General features: G+C 43.7%; 1 protein-coding gene across 1 annotated transcript in view; it reads left to right on the forward strand.

The window, feature by feature from the left end:
• Positions 1 to 23,353, forward strand: part of VAV1 (vav guanine nucleotide exchange factor 1) — an 83,603-nt gene that overhangs the window by 18,077 nt on the left and 42,173 nt on the right. The window contains exon 2 of the mRNA XM_010601030.3: positions 23,158 to 23,274. Within this exon, the coding sequence (XP_010599332.1) occupies positions 23,158 to 23,274 (117 nt within the window). The remainder of the gene's footprint in view (positions 1 to 23,157; positions 23,275 to 23,353) is intronic.

Genomic DNA, 23,353 nt, shown 5'->3' on the forward strand with positions numbered 1-23,353 from the left:
TATCATCTAGGGGAGGTTTCATCCTTTGCTTCTTCCAGCTTCTGGTGGCTGCTGGCATACCTTGGCTTGTGGCTGCATCACTCCAATCAGCGCCTCTGTCTTCACGTGGCCTTCTCGTCTGTCTGTGTGTCTCTCCTCTGTGTGTCTCTTGTAAGGACACTTGTCATCGGATGGAGTCCCTGGGTGGTGCAAACTCTTAAGCCCTCAGCTACTAATCAAAAGGTTGGTGGTTTGAACCCACCTGGAGGTGCCTTGGAAGAAAGGCCTGGTGATCTACTTCTGTAAAACCAGCCACCGAAAACCCTATAGAGCACAGTTCTGCTCTGACACACCTGGGGTCGTCATTGGATTTAGGTCCCACTTGGATAGTCCAAACTGATCCTCTTATCTCAAGATACTTCACTTAATTACATTTGCTGCTGTTGTTCTCGGGTGCTGTCGAGTCGATTTTCAACTCATAGCGATCCCATGTGATGGAGTAGAACTGCCCTGTAGGGTTTTCTAAGCTGTAATCTTTACTGGAGCAGATCACCAAGTTTTTCTCCCATGGAGCCGCTGGGTGTGTTTGAACCACCAACCTTTGGGCTAGCAGCCGAGCGCTTCACCATTGTGCCATCAGGGCTCCTAATTACATCTGCAAAGATCCTTTTTCCAAATAAGGAAACACTGACAGGTTTTGGGGATCTGACGTGGACATATCTTTTGAGGGGTCACCATTCACCCCACTATAGATAGTGAACAAGTAACCAGGTGAATAAGCGAAACATGGGTGCATTGTAATAAACCCCGCAGATGAAGCAAACCAGGGGTCAAGACAGAGGAGAGCAGAAGTGGCGGACTTTCTGGAGGGGAGTCAGCTGAAGGATAAGGCGAGTGCCATGGGAAGAATGGAGTCCCTGGGTGGTGTAACGTTGAACATGCTCGGCTGCCAACCAAAAAGCTCGTGGTTGCGGTACAAGTCCACCCAGAGGCACCCCAGAAAAAAGGCCTGGTGATCTACTGAAAAGTCAGCTATTGAAAACCCTATGGAGCACAGTTCGATTCTGACACACGTGGGGTTGCCAGGAATCGGCAGCTAGCTTGTTTCTTCCGCTCTGGTATAACCTCGTACTAACTTAACTGAGAACGTTTAAATAATATTTATTAAGAGCTCGCTATGTGCTTCTAGGATTCTCTGGTGATGTTCATGGTGAATGCACTCAGCTGCTAACTGAAAGGTTGGTGGTTCGAGTCTACCCAGAAGTGCCTCAGAACAAAGACCTGGCAATCTACTTCTGAAAAACCAGCCATTGAGAACTCTATGGACAGCAGTTCTGTTCTGAGACATGTAGGTCACTAGGAGTCAGAACTGGCTCAACAGGCAATTGGTTTGCTTTTCTACTCTGGGATGACCTTGTAAAAATGGGGTTGGGGTGGCATTTGACCTCCTCGAACTTCACGAGGGGAAGGAGAATCAAGACCAACAGCCCAAGGAAGATTCCCATGAGGCAGAGGTCAGACAGGCCTCCTCTCCCTGCCATCTTTACCGATGCCGATATCAACCATCCCTCCCATGGCACTCTCTACTTCTCTGCTGGCTTTGATAATTCATTGCAGTGGCCACACAGAGCTCGCAGGCAATAATCACAATTACGGGGTTTATTAGGGAAGTGTTACAGTTTAGGTTCAGGAATGCCCAGGATACAATTCTTCCATTAGGACAGCCCCTTTTGAGCTGTGCTCGCAGGCACACCTCTCCTTGACCCCTCGGCGTCTGCCCTGCTTGGGCAAGTGTTACAAAGCTCTTTTAGTTCTGCTGATAAGTGCCCCCGAGGTACCCTACTCCACCAGCAAGCCTCGGCCCAAAAGCACTCAGCTCTAGCTCTGTGGGTCAGCAAACCTAGTTCCACAAGTGTCCGGAGGCACCCTACTCTGCCAGAGGCCTCCTGCCCAAAGGCACTCAGCTTTCTCGCTCTGTGGGTCGGGAAGCCCACTTCACCTTCTCTCGCTGGTCTCTCCTGCCATCGTTTCTCGGCCACTGCTTCTTGCCATCTTCAGTGTTACAGCTCTCTCTGTCTCTTGGCTTCGGAGCTTCTCAGCGCAGGGATCCTGGGTACAAAGGATGTGCTTGGCCCCTGGCTGTTCTTTCTTGGTGGTGGTGTGATCCTCTTTCCTGCCTCTGGGATGGCTGGGTTCAAGTCCAGAGGGCTGGCAAAACTGAGTGGGCCACAATTACCCTATTCGCATAGTCCCACCCAATCACTTGAGTGGGAGTTACAAGGCCATGGCAAGAAAGTCCCCCCAAAAATGATCCATTGTGCTGCAGACCTCGTGTCGACTTAACGGAGAACATCTTCCCAGAATTCCTATTCATTCATTCATTCAACTAATATTTATTAAGAACCCACTACAGGGTCGCTACGAATGGAAATTGACTTGATGGCAAGGGGTTTGGTTTGGATTTTATGTGTTAGTAGGAGCTCTGGTGGCGTAGTGGTTAAGTGTTCAGCTGCTAACCAAAAGGTCAGCAACTGGAATCCACCAGGCGCTCCTTGGAAACCCTATGGGACAGTTCTACTCTGTCCTATGGAGTCACTATGAGTCAGAATCGACTTGACGGCATCGGGTTTGGTTTATGGTTATGTGCTAGTAAGGAGCCCTGGTAGCACAACAGTTAAGTGTTCAGCTTCTAACTAAAAGGTTAGTGATTTGAACTTACCCAGGAGTTCCAAGGGAGAAAGACCTGGCAATCTGTTCTTGTAACGATTACAGCCTAGAAAACTTTATGGAGCAGTTCTACTCTGTCACATGGGGTCACCGTGAGTTGGAATCAACTCGACAGCACCCTGCAACAACACACGCTAGCAGGAGACCCTGTGTAATTCAAACACTCAATGAGCTCAGCTGCTAACCAAAAGGTCGGAGGCTCGAGTCCACCTGGAGGTGCTTGGAAGAAAGGCCTGGAGATCTACTTCTGAAAAATCAGCCACTGAAAACTCTATGGGGCACAGTACTACTTTGACACACATGGGGTCGCTGTGAGTTGCAATCGACTTGAGGGCAACTGGTTTTGAGGCTCACTTTATACCCATGGAAAATGAGCCCTGCCTCATTGCAGGGTGGTTTTGAGGGCCAAATGAACCAATTGAAATAAATGCCCAAGGACTGCCTTGCCCAGTGCCGGGCACACAGTGAAATCTCAGTTCATTGGAGCTGCTGTTATCGCCCTTTGTCTGCGAATTGACAACACGCAACGGTTTATCCGTCTCCTGTGCAGGACTCCCCTAGCTCTGATGGCCTGGCTGGCTTTGCATTTCATCCCACTCTTAGATCAAGCCCAAATCTGCTTTCCTATGACTTTCCCTGCTGATGGCCACGAGCACACAGCTGATCTGCCTTCCTCCTGATGGCAGGTCAGAGATCTTTCGGCTATGAGTGTATTTTCAGCGACGTACACGTCACCTTTAACCAGTTGCCACGGAGTCAATTCTGACTCATGGTGACCACATGTGTATCAGAGTAGAACTGTGCTCCATAGGGTTTTTTTTTTTTTTTTTTTGCATTTCTTTTATATTTTGTTGTTGTTGCTGAGAACATACACAGCAGAACATACACCAACTCAACTATTTCTACATGTACAATTGGGCGACGTTGATTACATTCTTCAAATTGTGCAACCATCCTCACCCTCCTTTTCTGAGTTTTCCCTTCCCCGTTAACATAAACTCTCTGCCCCTTAAGGTTGCTGTTGTCAATTTGACCCCATATAGATAGTTCTTAAAAGAGTACAATGCTCAAGGCAGGCATTCTTTACTAATTAAGCTAAACGATTGTTTGGTTTAAAGAATTCAGGGAATATTTTTGGTTTAAGGTTTAAAGACTATCTCAGGGCAATAGTTTCAGCAGTTTATACAGCATCCATGGCTTCAGAAAGTCTGGATTCCATAGAATTCCAAATTCTGTTCTACATTCTTCCCCCTTTTGATCAGCATTCTTCTATAGAATCTTGGTAGCAGCTAATTCTTCTGGTCGCATGGCAAAGGGAGCAGTTGTTCACGGTAGCAATTAGCCACACATTCCATTTCCTCCTCCCGTTCCTCATTCCCCTTCTTTCTCTGTTGCTCCAGGTGAATAGAGACCAATTGCTGTACTTTAGATGGTGATTGTAGGCTTTTAAGACTCTAGGCACTACACAATGATAGTAGAAGGTAGAACAGAAGCACTAAACATGGTATGAGGCCAATTCACTCCATAACGTTTTCATTGGCTGATTTTTTAGGAGGAGATCGCCAGGCTTTTCTTCTAAGGTATCTCTGGGTGGACTTGAACCTCCAAACTTTTGGTTAGCAGCCAAATGCGTTAACCATTTGCACTGCCCAAGGGTGGCTGCATATTAATTACTATCATTTAAGTACACCATATATTTTACTTATTTATTTCATTTAAAGTGTCTTGCCTGTCTCTCATACCAGGGTGTCAGCTCCACAGGGGGTCTTGGTCTGTTTTGTTCCTTGCTGACCCCAAGCATTTGAGCAGTGCCTGACACATAATAACCAAACCAAACCCGTTACCCTTGAGTTGATTCTGACTCATAGCAACCCTATAGGACAAGGTAGAACTGCCCTGTAGAGTTTCCAAGGAGCGGCTGGTGGATTTGAACTGCCGACCTTTTGGTTAGCAGCCAGAGCTCTTAACCACTGAGCCACCAGCGCTCCTGACACACAGTAGGGACTCAATAAAAACACCTTGCAAAACTATTTACTGGTTGCCACGGAGTCAACTGCAACTCGTGGTGACCCCGTGTGTGTCAGAGTAGAACTGTGCTCCAAAGGGTCTTTAATGGCTGATTTTTCAGATCACCAGACCTTTCTTGCAAGGTGCCTCTGAGTGGACTCAAACCTGTAACCTTTTAATTAGCAGCCCGGTGTGTTAACTGTTTGCACCATCCAGGAACTCCTGACATACAATAAACGGCAGATATTTGAAGCGCACAACTTGACACATTTTGACATGTGTATGTTATTGTCATTGCTAGGTGCCCTTGAGTCACTTCAGACTCATAGCGACGCTGTGTACAACAGAACGAAACACTACCCGGTCCTGCGGCACCCTCACAATCATTGTTACGCTTGAACCCATTATTGAAGCCATGGTGTCAATCCATCTTGTTGAGGATCTCCCTCTTTTTCACTGACCCCTCTACTTTACAAAGCGTATGTCCTTCTCCAGGGACTGGTCCTTCCTGATAACGTGTCCAAAGTATGTGAGACACCTGTGAAAATAGCCCCACAATCAAGAGAGTAAACACATTTGTCACCCCCAAAAGTTACCTCCCACCCCTTTATCATATCTCCCTTTTACCTCTCCGCCCTCCTTCTTCCATCTCCAGGCCATGGCTGATCTACTTTTGGTCACTATAGGTACGCTGGCATTTTTGAGAGCTTTATATACATGGAATTATACAGAACGTACTCTGGTTTTGTCTGGCTTCTTTCTGTCAGTGTAATTCTTTTGAGATTCCTTTAGGTTGTGATGGGTGTCACTACTCCTTTTCTTGCTGCAGTTGAGCAGTGTTCCACAAGTGGCGGGACCACATTCTCTTGAACCATTGCCTGTTGATGGATATTTGGGGTGTCCCTACTTTTCGTAGCTGCTGTGAATATGCGTGTAACAAGGCTTCATCTGAACAGTCTGCTTTCATTTCTCTTGGGTAAATGCCTGGGAGGGGATGATACGGTGTGTGTTTAATGTTTTAAGGGAGTCCGTGAGTGGCGCAAATAGCTAACTGCCTGACTACTAACCCAGAGGTTGGCGGTTGGAACATATCCAGAGGCACCTCGGAAGAAAGGCCTGGCAATCTACTTCTGAAAAATCAGTCAATGGGGTGATTACACCCTGTGGGGTGTAATTCTATGCTGACACACATGGGGTCACCCTGAGTGAGAATCGATTTGACAGCAACTGTTAGTTTTATTATTATTATTGACTGAGGTCCGTGGTTTACATGAGGGTTCTCTCTCTGTGTTGTCCAGTCCTATCTATGGGTGTTGACAAAGGCATAGTGTCATGTGTCCACCATGACAGTCTCACAAGGAATGGTTTCACTGTCCTAAAAATGCCCTGTGCCTCCCTGCCCCCCATTCATGCCTCCCCTGAGCCCCTGCAAACACTGGTCTTTTCACTGCTTCTGTAGTGTCACCTTTTACAGAGCGGACTCAGACAGAAAGTAGCTCTCTCAGATGGGTTTCTTTCACTTGGAAATACCCACTTTGGGTTCCTCGATGCCTCTTTGCAGCTTGGGTGCTCATTTTTTTTGTTGTTGTCGTTTGGTGCCATCGAGTTGATTTTGATTCATAGCAACCCCATATGACAGAGTAGAACTGCCCCATGGTGCTCTCTTGGCTGTAATCTTTTCACAAGTGGATTGCCAGCCTTTTCTTCCACGGAGCCCCTGGATGGGTTCAAACTGCCAACCTTTTGGTTAGCAGCTTAGTGCTTAACTGTTGTGCCGCCAGGGCTCCATCATTTCTTTTTATTGTTGGACAATGCCCCAGTGTATGGATATACCTCATTTGGCGTTTTCTTTTAAAATTAGTTAATTAATTAATTTTATTGTACGTTAGATGATTTACAGAACGAACTAGTTTCTCATTAAAGTTAGTCCACATGTTGTTTTTCTGACATTGGTTAACAACCCCACGACATGTCAACACTCTCCCTTCTCAACCTCGAGTTCCCTATTACCAGCTTTCCTGTTACCCCCTTGCCCCTGGGCGGGTGTGCCCGTTAGCTCATTTGGCATTTACATTCCCAATGTTCAGATGAGTAAATTGAAGGTCCAGAAGGTGAAGCGAGTCTCTCAGCTGAGCAGTGGCTGGGCAGGGAGTAGGGGCCAGGTCCGTGTGACTGTTGAGACATTGAGTGTGAGTTGGAGTGGGAGGTAAGGCGGGAGAGGAGAGAGAGGCTGCTAGAGGACGGCTTCGAAGGCCGAGCTGAGGGGTTTATACTCTGCACCTCTGCTTGGAGGTTTTGAGATGGGTGCATAGCACGCCCACCCTCTCTGTGCAACATGTGGGTCCCCCCAGGGAGGCTGGGGCCCCAAGATGAAGGGGCTGAGGGCGGAGGGCCCCATTTTCTCTGTCTCCCCCGACCAAGCCCTGGCAACAGGCATTTCCTGTTTCCTGCCTGCTCCCTGGGGCTGCGGTGGGGGTTGGGGAGCTGAGGGCAGCTGCTGTCCTCTTCTCTGGGTCCTCTTCTCCTGCTCCCCGCCCCCAACCAGGAATGGGGACCTCCGTCCATCACGCTGTGCCCCCGAAGGAGGGTGGTGGATGAACTGGCCTTTGCAGTTCTCTGTCTGTCCTGTGTTGATGGGGACAGGCAGACAGAGGGGAAGAGGGAGCCTCAGAGTTAACCACAGTGCCCGGGTGCTGATTTGCATATGGGCAAGATGCTACCCCAGCCCCGTGACCCTCTCGGGGATCCTGGAGGAAGGAGGAGGGTTGCTGAGTGGGTGGCCCGAAACAGCTAGGAAAGAATCTCATATGCCACCCTCCTGTCCTTTTCTACCTTCTCCCCTGATTCAGGCCACCTGGAAGTTCTTCCGGTAGTCTAACTTCAGCCACTCTTGCTGTCTGAGGGAGGCTCTTTCTTTGGCCGTTCCCACCCCAGCCGGGAGGGGTGATGAGTCATCTGCCCCTTCCCCATCCCCCACGCTGAGGTGTCACATGACTGGGGGGGGTTCCTTCTCAAGGTTCAGCAGATCTCCCTGATGTCAGGAGGGAAATTCCTCCCTCAGGCCAGAAGAAGCCAGCTGTTCTGTTGCCCCTGGCAACCTGCAAGCCCTGCCTGGGGTCAGCAGCAAGGGCTACTGGGATTGACCTAACCGAGGCTGGGGGGCGGAGCATGTGGTGTCCATCACGTACTCAAATCCTCATTGTGCCGCTTCCTACTGCCAACAGGAAGCAGCTTGGAGTGGTTCAAAGACGCTGGGTGGTACAGTGGTTAGGGGCGTGCCCTCTGCTTTCGGAGAGTTGGTATCTGGCTCCCTAGTCCTACCTGTGTGACCTAAGGTAGGCGCCTCTCTGAGCCTCAGCTGTCCCATCCGTCAAGTGCGCATGCATTCATTCACCAATTTTTATTGAGTGGCGCAAAACGTTTGCTAACCAAAAGTTGGTGTTTTGATGGCCCAGCTAGAGGAGCAGTGGAAGGAAGACCTGGCGATCTGCTCCCATAAAGATTGCTGTGGAGTTGATCCCAACTCATAGCGGCCTCATGTGTGCAGAGTGGAACTGCTCTGTAGAGTTTTCCAGACCGTGGCCTTTTGGAGGAGCCCTGGTGGTGTAGTGGTTAAGAGCTCAGCTGCTAATCAAAAGGTCGGCAGTTTGAACCCATCGGTTGCTCTTTGGAAACCCTGTGGGGACAGTTCTTCTCTGCCTTATAGGGTCGCTGTGAGTTGGAATTGACTCGACAGCAACATGTTTCGGTTTGGTGGACTTTTTGGAAGGTGGCCAGCCCTTTCTTTCAGGGTACTTCTGGGTGTGTTCAAACTGCCAACCTTTCAGCTGGTACTTCAGCGCTTAACTGTTTGAGGCACCTCGAGACTTAGGAACTTAAAAACACATTTATTAGCTCACACAGTTTCTATTTGTCACACAGGTCCAGTCTTAATTGAACATGGGAGAGTCTTACAAATGGGGTGAATACAGGGAGCCAGACACCATTGAATGCCATCTTGGGTGTTGGCTACTAAAACTCAAAACCCCATTGCCATCGAGTTGATTCTGATGCATAGCAATGCTATGTGACACAGTAGAACTGCCCATAGGGTTTTCTAGGCTATAATCTTTACCGAAACAGATTGCCACATCTTCCTCCCTAAGAGTGGCTGGTGGGTTTGAAATGCTGACCTTTCGCTTAGCAGCCAAGCACTTAACCATTTTGGCGCCAGGGCTCCTTGCTACTAAAAACCACGTAGTCTTAATTATTGTAGCTTCAAGATAAATTTTGATATCTAGTAGGGCACGTCCCCCGCCTTATTTCTCTTCTGTAGGACTCTCATGGTGATCTGTGACCCAATGTTTTCCATATAAATTTTAGGATTGGTGTGTCAAGTTCCATGAAAAACCATTTTGAGAGTTTAATTGAAATTGCATTGAATCTGTAGATCGGGTTTGGAGAAGATTAAGATTTTTAGAACATTGAGTCTTCCTAGTCAAGAACTGGTATTTATTTCACTCTGTTTATTTAGACACTCTTTCACGTGTATTATAATTTCCTCCATAACAGATTTGTACTTCTTTTCGTTAGATTGGCTAAGTATTTCCAGATTTTTAAAAAATGTTTTTTAGGATGTGGTAAAAATGGTATCCTTTTAAAATCAGAGTACGGTTTTCAGACGGTAAAACGCTCAATTCTTTTTTATTTTCATTTTTTTATTGTGATGAAAATATGCATAAGAAAAACATATGCCATCTCAGCGATTTCTGCATGTACAGCTTAGTACCATTGGCTTCCTTCTTCAAGTTGTACAACCAGTCTTGCTACCCTTTTCCAAATCATTCCACCACCATTAACATAAACTCAATGCCCCCCTAAGCAAAAGCTCCCCCGCCCCCTCCCTGCCACCGATGGGAACCACTAATGATCTTTGGTTCCTACGTATTTGTTTGTTTCCTGTAAGTGAGATTCGACAATATTTGTCCTTTTGTGACTGGCTTATTTCACTCAGTATGCTGTTTTCAAGGTTCATCTATGTTGTGGCATATATTCGGGCTTTCATTTCTCTTGATGGCTGAGTCGTATCCCACTGTATGGACCGCATTTTGTCTATCCATTCATCTATTGATGGATATCAGGGTTGTTTCCACCTTTTGGCTGTTGTTAAAAGTGCTGCAGTGATGAACATTGGTGTAGTTTTCTGTTGGCATTCCTGCCTTTTCTTCGGGGTATATTCCTAGGATCTGGATTGCTGGGTCATATGGTAGTTCTATGTTTAGCATTTTGAGGCATCGCCAAACTATTTTCCACAATGGCTGTACCATTTTACACACCCACCAGCAATGGGTGAGGGTGACATATTGAACTCTTTTTTTTTTTTAATTATACTTTAGATGAAGGTTTACAGAACAAACTAGTTTCTCATTAAACACTCAGTATACATATTGTTTTATGACATTGGTTAACAACCCCACGACATGTCAACACTCTCCCTTCTCAACCTTGGGTTCCTTCTTACCAGGTTCCCTATTCCCTCCTGCCTTCTAGTCCTTGCCCCAGGGCTGGTGTGCCCCTTTGGTCTTGTTTTGTTTTATGGGCCTGTCCAATTTTTGGCTGAAGGGTAAACCTTGGGAGTGGCTTTATTACTGAGCTTAAAGGGTGTCGGGTGGTCATAATCTCGGGGTTTCTCCAGTCTCTGCCAGGCCAGCAAATCTGGTCTTTCTTTGTGAGTTAGAATTTTGTTCTACCTTTTTCTCCAGCTCTGTCTGGGACCCTCTATTGTGATCCCTGTCAGAGCAGTCAAGGGTGGTAGCCGGGCACCATCTAGTTATGCTGGACTCAGTCTGGTGGAGGCTGTGGTAGATGTGGCCCATTAGTCCTTTGGACTAATCTTTTCCTTGTATCTTTAGTTTTCTTCAGTCTTCCTTGCTCTCGAAGAGGTGAGACCAGTGGAGTATCCCAGATAGCCGCTCACAGGCTTTTAGAACCCCAGACGCTACTCACCAAGGTAGAACATAGAACATTTTGTTTATAAACTATGGTATGCCAAATGAGCTAGATGTTCCCCAAGACCATGGTCCCCACAGCCCAGCAATTCGGTCCCTCAGAGAGTTTGGATGTGTCTATGGGGCTTCCGTGGCCTTGCCTTGTACAAGTTGTGCTGGCTCCCCCAGTATTGTGTAATATCTTCCCTGTCACCAGAGTTACCACTTACCTGTTGTCTATTTAGTGTTTTTCCAACCCCACACCTCCCCTCCCTCGTAACCATCAAAGATTGTTTCTTTTTGTGTGTAAGCCTTTTCATGAGTTTTTATAGTAGTGGTCTCATAAAATATTTGTCTTTTTGTGATTGATTGACTTATTTAACTCGGCATAATGCCCTCCAGATTCATCCACGTTATGTGATGCTTCACAGATTCATCGTTGTTCTTGATCATTGTGTAATATTCCGTTGTGTGTGTGCACCACAGTTTGTTTCATCTGTTGATGGGCATCTAGGTTGTTTCCATCTTTTTACTATTGTGAACAATGCTGCAGCGAACATGCGTGTGCATATGTCTATTCGTGTGATGACTCTTATTTCTCTGGGATATATTCCTAGGAGTGGGATGATTCGATCATATGGTATGTCTATTTCTAGCTTTCTAAGGAAGCACCACGTCCTTTTCCAAAATGGTTGTATCATTTTGCATTCCCACCAACAGTGCAGAAGAGTTCCGATTTCCCCATAGCCTCTCCGACATTTGTTATTTCCTGTTATTTATTTATTTTTTTAAAAATTTGTACCAGTAATGCCAGGGGTTGAGATGGTTTTGATTTGCATTTCTCTAATGGGTAGTGATTGCGAGCACTTCCTCATGTGTCTGTTGGCCACTTGAATGTCTTCTTTGGTGAAGTGTCTGTTTACTTCCTTCACCCAGGTTTCAATTGGATTATTTGTCTTTTTGTTGTAGAGGTGTTAGATTTTCCTGTAGATTTTAGAGATTAGACCTTTGTCTGATTTGTAATAGCCAATTTTTTTTTCCAGTCTGTAGGTTTTCTTTTTCACTCTTTTGGTGAAGTCTTCTGATGAGTGTAAGTGTTTAGATTTTAGAAGATTCCAGTTATCTAGGTTATCTTCTGGAGTTTGTGTGTTGTTGGTTGTGGTTTGTATCCCATTAATGTGGTGTATTAGGGCCTCTAACGTCGATCCTATTTTTTCTTCTGTGAACTTCACAGTTTTTGGCTTTGTATTTAGGTCCTTGATCCATTTTGAATTAGTTTTTGTATATGGTGTGAGGTATGGGTCCTGGTTCACTTTTTTTGCAGATGGACTTCCAGTTTTGCCAGCACCATTTGTTAAAAAGACTGTCTTTTCCCCATTTGATGGACTTTGGGCCCTTGTTGAAGATCAGGTGACCTTGGGGGATGGATTTACGTCTGGGTTCTCAATTCCGTTCCATTGGTCAGTGTATCTGCTGTTGTACCAGTACCAGGCTGTTTTGACTACCATAGCTGTATAGTAGGTTCTGAGGTCGGGTAGTGCGAGTACTCCTACTTTATTCTTCTTCAGTAGTGCTTTACTTATCCGGAGCTTTTTCTCTTTCCGTATAAAGTTAATGATAAGTTTTTCCATCTCTTTAAAGAATTTTGTTGGTATTTGGATTGGGATTGCATTGTATTTGTAAATCACTTTGGGTAGAATTGCCATTTTCGCAATTTTGAGTCTACCTAACCATTAGCATGGTATGTTTTTCCATCTATGTAGATATTTTTGGTTTCTTGCAGTAGTGTTTTCTAGTTTTCTTTGTATAGGTCTTTTACATTGCTAATTAGATTTATTCCTAAGTATTTTATTTTTTTAGAGACTATTATCAATGGTATTGTTTTCCTGATTTTCTTTTCATTGTTTCTTTATCAGTGTACAGGAATTCAACTGATTTTTGTTTATGTTCATCTTGTATCTTGCTTTCTCTGAGTTCCAGTAGTTTTCTCGTGAAGTCTTTTGGGTGTCTTATGTATAGTACCTTATCATTGCAAATAGGGACAGTTTTACTTCTTTGTTACCAATTTGGATGCCTTTTATTTCTTTTTCTTGCCTTGCTGCTCTAGCTAGGACTTTCAGCACAGTGTTAAATAGGAGTGGTGATAAAGGGCATCCTTGTCTTGTTATGGTTTTCATGGGGAATGTTTTCAGCCTCCCTCCATTAAAAATGGTGTTGGCCATTGTTTTGGCAGAAATGTCCTTTATTATGTTGAGAAATTTCCCTTCTATACCTATTTTATTGAGAGTTTTCATCAGAAATGGGTGTTGGACTTTGTTGAATGTCTCTTCTGCGTCGATTGAGATGATCATGTGATTCTTTTCTTTCCTTCTACTTTTTTTACTTATGTAGTGGATTACGTTGATTGATTTTCTAATGTTGAACCATCCTTTTACACCTGATATGAATTCTACTTGGTTGAGGTGTGTTATTTTTTGATATGTTGCTGAATTCTATTGGCTAGAATTTTGTTGAGAATTTTTGCATCTATGTTCATGAGAGATATTGGTCTGTAATTTTCTTTTTTTGTGGTGTCTTTGCCTGATTTTGGTATCAGGGTTATGCTGGCTTCATAGAATGAATTCAGAAGTATTGCTTCCTTTTCTATGTTCTGAAATAGTTTGAGTAGAACTGGTGTAAGCTCTTCTCTGCATGTTTGCGAAAATTCTCCGGTGATGCCATCTGGGCCAGGGGTTTTTTTTTGAGTTTTTTTTTTTTTTAATTACCTTTTCAATCTCTTCTCTTGTTATGCGTCTGTTCAGATTTTCAACACCATTTTGTGTTAGTTTGGGTAGGCAGTGTGTTTCAAGAAGTTTGTCCATTTCCTCTAGGTGTTGAAGTATAGTTTTTCATAATACTCTGTTATTATTCTTTTGATTTCAGTTGGGTCTGTTGTAATGTCCCTCATTTCATTTCTTATTTGGGTCATTTGCGTCCTCTTCTGTTTTTCTTTTGTGACATTGGCCAGTGGTTTGTCAATTTTGTTGATCCTTTCAAAGAACCAACTTTTGGTTTTGTTGATTCTTTCTATTGTTTTCCTATTCTCTATTTCATTTATTTCTGCTCTAATCTTTATTATATCCTTTCTTCTTGTGGCTGTGGGCTTCTTTTGCCATTCTCTTTCTATTTGTTCAAGTTGCATAGCTAATGTTTTGATTTTTTCCATTTCTTATTTTTTGATGTGCACATCTATTGCTATAAATTGACCTCTGAGGACTGCCTTTGATGTGTTCCCAATGCATGATGTGTTTTCATTCTTGTTTGATTCTAGAAATTTTTTGATTCCACCTCTGATTTCTTTTATTACCCAGTGGTTTAAAAAAAAAAAAGAAAAGTTTAAGCAGGGTGTTATTCAGTTTCCATGTAATTGATTTTTTTTTTTCCTTGCTCTTCCTGTTGTTATTTTCTACCTTGATGGCATTGTGGTCAGAGAAGATACTTTGTATTATTTCAGTGTTTTGGATTTTGTTGAGGGTTGCTCTGTGGCCTAAGATGTGGTCTATTCTGGAGAATATTCCATGTGTGTTGGAAGAGAATGTGGACTTTGGAGCTGTTGAGTGGAGTGTTCTATATATGTCTATGAGGTCAAGTTGGCTGATCGTGCCTTTTAGCTCTTCTGTATTTTGTTGAGTTTCTTTCCAGGTGTTCTGTCCTTTACTGGGAGTGGTGTGTTGAAGTCTCCCACTATTATTGCGGAACTGTCGATTTCTCTTTTCAGTGCTGTTAGAGATTGTTTTATGTATTTTGGAGCCCTGTCATCGAGTGCGTAGGTGTTTATTATGGTTAAGTCTTCATAATGGATCATCCCTTTAATCGTTATATAGTGCCCTTCCTTGTGTTTTATGGTGGATTTTGTATCAAAGCCTATATTGTCTGAGATTAGTATTGCCACTCCTGCTCTTTTTTGGTAGTTATTTGCTTGGTATATATTTTTCCATCCTTTGATTCTTAATAAATTTATGTCTTTGTTTCTAAGGTGTGTCTCTTGTAGACAATATATTGATGGCTCCTGTTTTTAAAATCCATTCTGTTACTGTCTGTCTCTTTATGGGTGCATTTATGCCGTTTACATTCAGTATAATTATTGATAGGTGTGAGTTTATTGCTGTCATTTTGTAGTGCTTTTTTTGTGGGGCTGACATTTTCTTTGTTCCTCATACTCTCTTGTGCTGAATTCTTTTTGTTTGTGGATTTCTTTTGTTTTTATTGAGACTTTATGTTTTTCTCCTTTATTTTGATGAGTAGGTTTGTTAACTTTCTTTGTGGTTACCTTGAAATTTACCCTTATCTTCCTAGGTTTGAGCCAGTTTATTATTACTTGGTATTGCCTTGCCTTCCTCTCCATTAGAAAGTTCTATACCTACATTGTTTATTCCCTCTTTTATTGTTCTGACATTGTTGTCATTTACAGATTAACCTCTCTGGCTGCCTGTTGTAATTCTTTTGGCTTTGGATAGTCCTTAAGAGTTCATTTCCTAGGTTGCTATCTAGCTGGTACAGTCTTGCATCCTAGATTCAGGCTGTGGTCTGATGTTGTTTGTTCTCTGAGTGAAGGGCTCCCTTTAATAATTCTTGTAAGTTTGGTTTGGTTTTTACCCATTCCCATAATTTCTGCTTATCTGGAAATGTCCTAATTTCACCATCATATTTGACTGGGAGTTTTGCAGGATATATTATTCTTGGTTGACAATTTTTTTCTTTCCAGGTTTTATATATGTCATCCCATTGCCTTCTTGCCTGCATGATTTCTGCTGAATAATCAGAGTTTAGTCTTATTGTTTCTCTTCTCTGTGTGACTTTTTGTTTTTCTCAAGCTGCTTTCAGGATTTTTTCTTTGTCTTTGGTTTTAGCAAGTGTGATTATGATATGCCTTGGTGATTTTCTTTTGGAGTCTATCAGTGGGGTTCATTGAGCTTCTTGGATGATCAGCTTTTCATCTTTCATGATATTAGGGAAGTTTTCTGTCAGCAATTCTTCAACGATCCTCTCTGTGTTTTCCTTTTTCTTCCCCTGTTCTGGAACTCCAATCACTCACAAATTTTTGCTTTTGATTGTATCCCACATAATTCTCAGGGTTTCTTCATTTTTTTTTCTGATTTTTCCTCAAACGGAGTTGTAGCCAAGTGTTTGTTTTCAATTTCACTGATTGTGTCTTCCATCATTTCAAATCTGCTCCTCAGCCCTTCTATGACATTGTCCATTTCTGAAATCTTGTTGTTTGTCTTTTGGATTTCTAACTGTTGTTTTTGTATGATTTCTAGTTGGGAATTTATTTTGGCATTTTGTTCCTGTATTATTTTCCTGAACTCTTCCATTTTTTTGTCTGTATTTTCCATGAATTTGTCTACCTTTTCTGTGAATTTGTCTAGTTTTTCCTCTTTTTTGCGTGCTTTTTGCTTGAACTCTTGGATAGCTCTGAACATTAGAGATTTGAATTCCCTGCCAGGTAGTTCTAGTTCCTTTTCTTCCACTGGAAAGTCATCTGGTGTGTCAATTTGGAAGCCTACGAACCACTCTGTCCTTTTTTTTTTTCTTAATATTTTGGTATTGTCTGCTGTTTTTAGGACATCCAGTATTTATTTCTTCATTTATTGATTGTAGATCTGTTTGTTTCATCCTGCTTTTGTTGTTTTATCTGGTTATGTCTGAGAAGGAGGGCTGTGCATTCTTTGTTGTTTGCTCATCTGTGGTCACAATGCTTTTCACCACCTTGTCCAATGGGCAGGGCCAGTTGCTCAGCTATGGTGCAACAGGGCAAGTCCAGCTGAAGGGGAGTGGCTGGGATGGGTTGTATGTGGCACATACTAGGGCTGACAGGGCAGGCTGGGAATCAGTGCTGGGCAGGTTCCGGTAGGCCGAGCTTGTGCACAAACTGTTTGGAGATGTGATGTTCAGTGCATGGTGCAGGTATACAGGAAGGAGGGGGGAGGTTGTGATGTGTGGAGCTAATATGGGTATGGGAAAGAGGAGAGAGAGGGAGAGAAATAGGAACCAAAACAAAAAAAAGAGTGCTAAGGGAGCTTGCCATTGGAATGGAGAGATGAGAAACTGAGAATTGGAGAAAAACAAAAAGGAAAAAAAAGAAGAGAAAAGAAACTAGATAAAAATTTTGGGAAAAAAAGAAAGACAAGAAAAGCCCCCAGCAGTCCCACTGGTGCAGCTGCAAAGACCATGGAAGTGGCTCCCAGGCTGCACAGTATAGCCTGGCTAGAGGGCGTATAGATGTCACACCGTGACAGGTATTCAGGAGACAGGAAAACGAGGTAAGTATAGAGAGATGAGAGCTAAGAGATGAAGAAAGACAGAAAGGAAAAAAGAAAAAGAAAGAAAAAAGAAATGCCCCCAGGGATCCCACTAACGTGGTTGTGCAGGCTGGGTAAGTGGCTCCGAAGCTGTACAGTGCAGCCCAGCTCTAAGGGGCTCCCAAGCCACAAAAAGAAAAAGAAAACAAACAAAACAGAAAAAAACGAAACAAAATAAAACAAAAAAAGCCTTGGGTATGCTACCAGCATGGTGGGAGTGGGCTGAGGGAGTGATTCCCCAGTCGAGTAGTGCTTCACAGCCTTTCAAGAAGAACCAAAGATGGCACACAGAGCAAGGTGTTCGAGAGAAAGGAGGGGGAGGTGGTGGGAGGGACGGAAAACCCAAAAGAAGTGGAAAAAAACAACATCACCAACAGATAAATGGTACTCAGGGAACCGGCCAGGGTGGGTGGGACAAATCTAAGTGGACTGGGCCCAAAGCAGTTGCCTCCTAGCCAAGAGACTGTGGCTGGTGGGGAGCAGGAGAGGACAAGTGGGGGCATGAAGGAGGGTGGATGTTAGGAAAGCATATATCTCTGGTTACTAGGTGCTCTGTCTGCTGTTAGGAACTTTGTAAAGCTGCTTTCCCGTACTCTCTGTCCACCAATCTCTGATATAGGTGGGGAAAGTCCAGGTGGCATGGACGCTGCAATTCCGGGCCAGCTGACATTGGTGCCAGCCAGGAAGCATGGAGGTAGAGAAGCGGGGAGAGAGTGGGGAATGGGAAAGCGTGTATCACTGGTTACCAGGTGCTCTGTCTCCTGCTGGGAGCTCCGTGAAGCTGCTTTCCTGTATTCCCTGTCCTCTGATCTCTGACAGGAGTCCAAGATGGTGAATCTGTGCTGTGTTAGCTGATAGGGGACCTTTGCACACATCTCCCTTCACTCTGTTCTCTGTCAGTTTCTTATTCCATTCGGTGTTTGGCTGAGTGGTCTATCTCTTCATTTGACACTTTGGGTTCCAGGATTGACAGTTGTCTCTGTTTTACTTAGTTTTTTGGGTCTTTGCTGTGGAGGGACGGTGTGGTGTTTCCGTCTATGGCACCCTGCTGGACAGAAGTCAAAATGTCCAACTCTTAAGTTTGTTGTTCAATCGGTTCTGACGAAGGCATGCATTTAGGAAACCTACCCCTTATCAAGACACAGAATATTGCTATCGCTGTCACCTTTCTGAGTCAATCTTTACCTCCCCACCCCAGAAGTAACCACTGATCTGATTTTTATCACCATAGGTTAGTTTTGCTTATTCTCTGATTTCACCAATGTTATCTTTTTTTTTTTTTAAAGTAACATTTTTCTGATTGATTTTTTTTTCTTACATACTAATATGCAGTGGGCTTTGTATATTAGTTTTGTATTCAGCAACATTGCTGTCTTGGTTCTCTAGTCCTGCTATAACTAAAATACCACAAGTGGATGGCTTCAACAAACAGAAGTTTATTCTCTCACAGTTTAGGAGGCAAGAAGTCCAAATTCAGTGTGCCAGCTCTAGAGGAAGGCTTTCTCTCCCTGTTGGCTCTGGAGAAATGTCCTTGTTATCAATCTTCCCCTGGACTAGGAGCTTCTTAGTGCAGGCACCCTGGGTCCAAAGGGTGTGCTCTACTCCTTGCACTACTTTCTTGATGGTGTGAGGTCTCCATGTCTCTCTGCTCACTTCTCTATTTTATATTTCAAAAGAGATTAAATTCGTTTAAGACACAACATAATCTTGTAGATTGAGTCCGCTGCATCCACATAACTGCCTCTAATCCTGCCTCATTAACATCATAGAGGCAGGATCCACAAAACAGGAAACTCACATCAGATGACAAGATGGTGGACAATCACTCAATACTGGGAATCCTGGTCCAGCCAAGTTGACACATACTTTGGGGGGACACAATTCAATCCATGACAATTGTTAAATTATTTTCTCTAGTACTTTTTCTGTGTATTCTTTTTTTTAATTTTCTATGTCTTCTGCAAAAAGGAACATTGTATTTCTTTCTTTGCTTTCTTCCAGTTTTTTTTTTTTTTGTCTCATCTTGATACGCAGGCTGAGACCTTCAATACGATGTTGCATTGTTGTTATTAGCTGCTGTGGAGTCAGTCCCTGAATCGTGGTAACCCTGTGCTTAAAGAATAAAACGCTGCCTGGTCCTGTGCTGTCCCCTTGATCAGTTGCAAACTGGACAATTGTGATCCACAGGGTTTTTACTGGCTGACTTTTGAACACAGATCACCAGGCCTTTCTTCCTAGTCTGTCTTAGTCTGGTAGCTCTGCTGAAACCTGTTAGCATCCTAGCAACGCACAAGCCTCTGCTGACAGATGGTGGTGGTTGCTCATGATATGCATCGGCTGAGAATTGAACCCAGGTCTCCCGCATGGAAGGTGAGAATTCTACCACTGAGCCACCACTGCACCCATTTTATGAGTGTACCAACCAACGGGAAGAGATCTATATTTATGCCTACTCCCAGGAAAGGTGATCCAACTGAATATGGAAATTATCGGACAATGTCATTAATATCACATGCAAGTAAAATTTTGCTGAAGATCATTCAAGAGCGGCTGCAGCAGTGTATCGACAGGGAACTGCCAGAAATTCAAGCCAGATTCGGAAGAGGACATGGAACCAGGGATATCATTGTTGATGTCAGGTGGATCCTGGCTGAAAGCAGAAAATACCAAAAAGATGTTTACCTGTGTTTTATTGACTATGCAAAGGCATTCGATTTTGTGAATCATAACAAATTATGGATAACATCTTGAAGAATGGGAATTCCAGAACACTTAATTGTGCTTATGAGGAACCTGTACATAGATCAAGAGATAGTCATTCGAACAGAACAAGGGGATACTGTGTGGCTTAAGTCAGGAAAGGTGTGCATCAGGGTTGTATCCTTTCACCGTACCTATTCAATCTGTATGCTGAGCAAATAATCGGAGAAGCTGGACTATATGAAGAAGAACAGGGCATCAGGATTGGAGGAAGACTCATTAATAACTCGCGTTATGCTGATGAAAACAACCTTGCTCGCTGAAAGTGAAGAGGACTTGAAACACTTACTGATGAAGATCAAAGACCACAGCTTTCAGTGTGGATTACACCTCAACATAAAGAAAAAAAGTCCTCACGACTGGACCAATGAGCAACATCATGATAAAACAGAGACAAGATTGAAGTTGTCAAGGATTTAATTTTACTTGGATCCACAATCAACACCCATGGCAGCAGCAGTCAAGAAATCAAATAACCCATTGCATTGGGCAAATCTGCTGCAAAAGATCTCTTTAAAGTTTTAAAAAGCAAAGATGTCACTTTGAGGACTAAGGTGTGCCTGCCCCAAGCCGTGGTGTTTTCAATGTTTCCAAATGCTTGCAAAGGCTGGACAATGACTAAGGAAGACCGAAGAAGAATTGACGCCTTTGAGTTGTGGTGTTGGTGAAGAATATTGAATATGCCACGGAGTGCCAAAAGAACGAACAGATCTGCCTTGGAAGAAGTACAGCTAGAGTGCTCCTTATAAATAAGGATGACGAGACTCCGTCTCACACACTTTGCACATGTTATCAGGAGGGACCAGTCCCTGGAGAAGGACATCATGCTTGGTAAAGTAGAGGGTCATCAAAAAAGAGGAAGAACTTCAATGAGATGGATTGACACAGTGGCTGCAACAATGGGCTCAAGCATAACAATGATTGTGAGGATGGTGCAGGACTGGGCAGTGTTTCATTCTGTTGTACACATGGTTGCTATGAGTCGAAACCGACTGGACGGCACCTAACAACAACAACAACAACAGTTTGTTTTTCTATTCACCCTTTGAAGAACGCTTGAGTAGAGTAATATTCCATTGTATGGATTTGCCTATTCTGGACATTTTCTATGAATGGGATCATATAGTAGATGGCTCTGGAAGATGCATTTTAACCAAGGAAGACCCTCAACGGGAAGGACTGACACCGTGGGTGCAACAGTGGGCTCAAACATAGCCAACGATTGTTGAGGACGGTGCTGGACCGGACAATGTTTCATTCTGTTACACATGAGGCCGCTGTGAGTCCGAGCTGGCTCGATGGCACCTAACGAGAACAATCTGATGAGTCCACATCCAGAATCTGGGTCCATGCTGACTTCATCAAAAGCATTAGGGCCACTGGAGAGGCTGATTGTTGTCGTGGGGGAGGCCGTTGGACGAGAGGTGGTTAGAATTCTTTAGGTCAACCTTAGTGAGGGCTGAGCCCATTGGGATATGGTTATGTTTATTATTGTTCTAAACCTTGGCTGAGGGGTGAAATATGTGAGCTTTTGTGTCTGACTTCCTTCACTGAACATGATTTTTTTAGATAAAAATCATTTTATTCAAAACACACTAATATAGTAAATCAGAGATTAGAATAAACTAAATATTTTAATAACATAATATTGAAATATTTTCATTTTTGTGATAAATATATATATGTGATACACTAAGTATTTTAATAGGTTAATATTTAAATATTTTCTTTTTTGGAAAAAAATATATATATATAGTGACCCTATAGGACAGAGTGGAGCCCTGTCAGCACAATGGTTAAGCATTTCGCTCTTAACCAAAAGGTTGGCAGTTCGAATTCACCAGCTGCTCCTTGGAAACCCTATGGGGCTGTTCTACTTTGTCCTATGTTGTTGTTACGTGCTGTTAAGTTGGTTCCGAAGCACAGTGACCTCATGTATAACAGAAAGAAACGTTGACTGGTCCAGTGCCATCCTCACAATCGTTACTGCCCCATAGGGTTTCCCAGGAGCAGAGGTGGATTCGAACTGCAGACCTTTTGGTTGGCAGCCATAGCTCTTAACCACTGTGCCACCAGGGCTCCAATATATGTGTAAATACACACACACACACACACACACACATATATATATAAAACAAAACATTTTGCTGTTTCAACATTTTTCACATGTACAATTCAGTGACATTAATTACTGTCATCATCTTGTGCACCCATCACCGCTATCCGTCCCAAATGTTTCTATCACCCTTAAACAGAAGCTCCATGTCCCCCATGCAATGACTTCCCCTTTCCACCCCTCACCTGGCCCTGGTAACCACTAATAAACATTGGTCTTTATACATTTGCCAATTCTAGATTATTTCATATAATCACACAATATTTGGGCTCCTACAGTACTTGTCCTTTTGTGACTAATTTCACTCAGCACAATGCTTTCAAGGTTCAGCTATGTTGTAGGATGTATCAGAGACCCTTTTCTTCTGCAAAGTATGCTTTACAATAATACTGCATTGTGTAGGGGGACCGCATTTTGAGGGACAAAGGCAAGTCCATAGACACACAAAGCAGATCAGTTGTTGCTGGGGGTGGGGGGTGGGGAGAATGGGGAGCGCCTGTTAACAAGTCTGGGCTTTTTTTTAAGGTGGTGAAAATATCTTAAAACTAGACAGAAGCGATGGCTGCACAACATTGTGAAAGTACTAAATACCACCAAATTGTACACTTTAATATGGTTAACATCCCTAAACCTAACCAGTTGCTGTCAAGCCCGTCCTGACCCATAGTGACCCAATGTGTGTCGGAATAGAACTCAGCTCCATAGGGTTTTCAATGGCTGATTTTTCAGAAGTAGATCACCAAGCCTTTCTTCTGAGGTGCTCTGGGTGGACTCTAACCTTTCAGTTAGCAGCTGAGCACTTTCATCATTTGTACCACCTAGGGACTCCTAACTAGTTGCCATCGAGTCCATTCTGACTCACAGTGACCCTCTAGGACAGAGTAGAACTGCCCCACAGGGTTTCCTAGGCTGTAACCTTTTCAGGAGCAGATCACTAGGTCTTTTTCCTTTGGAGCCGCTGGGTGGGTTCGAACCTCTGACGTTTCAGATAACAGCTGAGTGCTTAACTGTTTGCGCCATCCAGGGATCCTTTTAAAATGGTCAGCAGTTAAGTTTATGGTATGTGAATTTTATCTCAATAATTAAAAAAAAAATTCAGGGTAGAGACAGATTCAGGTACAGCTTGATCTTTACCAGAAGAGGGTGTGGTTTCCTGGGAGGAGGGTTGAGGCTTCTGTTTCCCCTTCTAAGCCAGGCTTAGAGTCTGTTCTCCCATGCCCCTTCACTCCCCACTCCCAGCCTCCTGTCTCTCTCTTCATAGTTCCTGTGTCTCAAGAATATCCGGACCTTCTTGTCTACCTGCTGCGAGAAGTTTGGCCTCAAGCGGAGCGAGCTCTTCGAGGCCTTTGACCTCTTTGATGTGCAGGATTTTGGGAAGGTGGGCCCCCCATGAGCTAGGCGCAGAAAGCCCAAACCACTGGATTTCAATTCATTTCCATTAACATCTGCACTGGGTA

The sequence above is a fragment of the Loxodonta africana genome, chromosome 3 (genome assembly GCF_030014295.1).
Source record: "Loxodonta africana isolate mLoxAfr1 chromosome 3, mLoxAfr1.hap2, whole genome shotgun sequence".
NCBI lineage: Eukaryota > Metazoa > Chordata > Mammalia > Proboscidea > Elephantidae > Loxodonta > Loxodonta africana.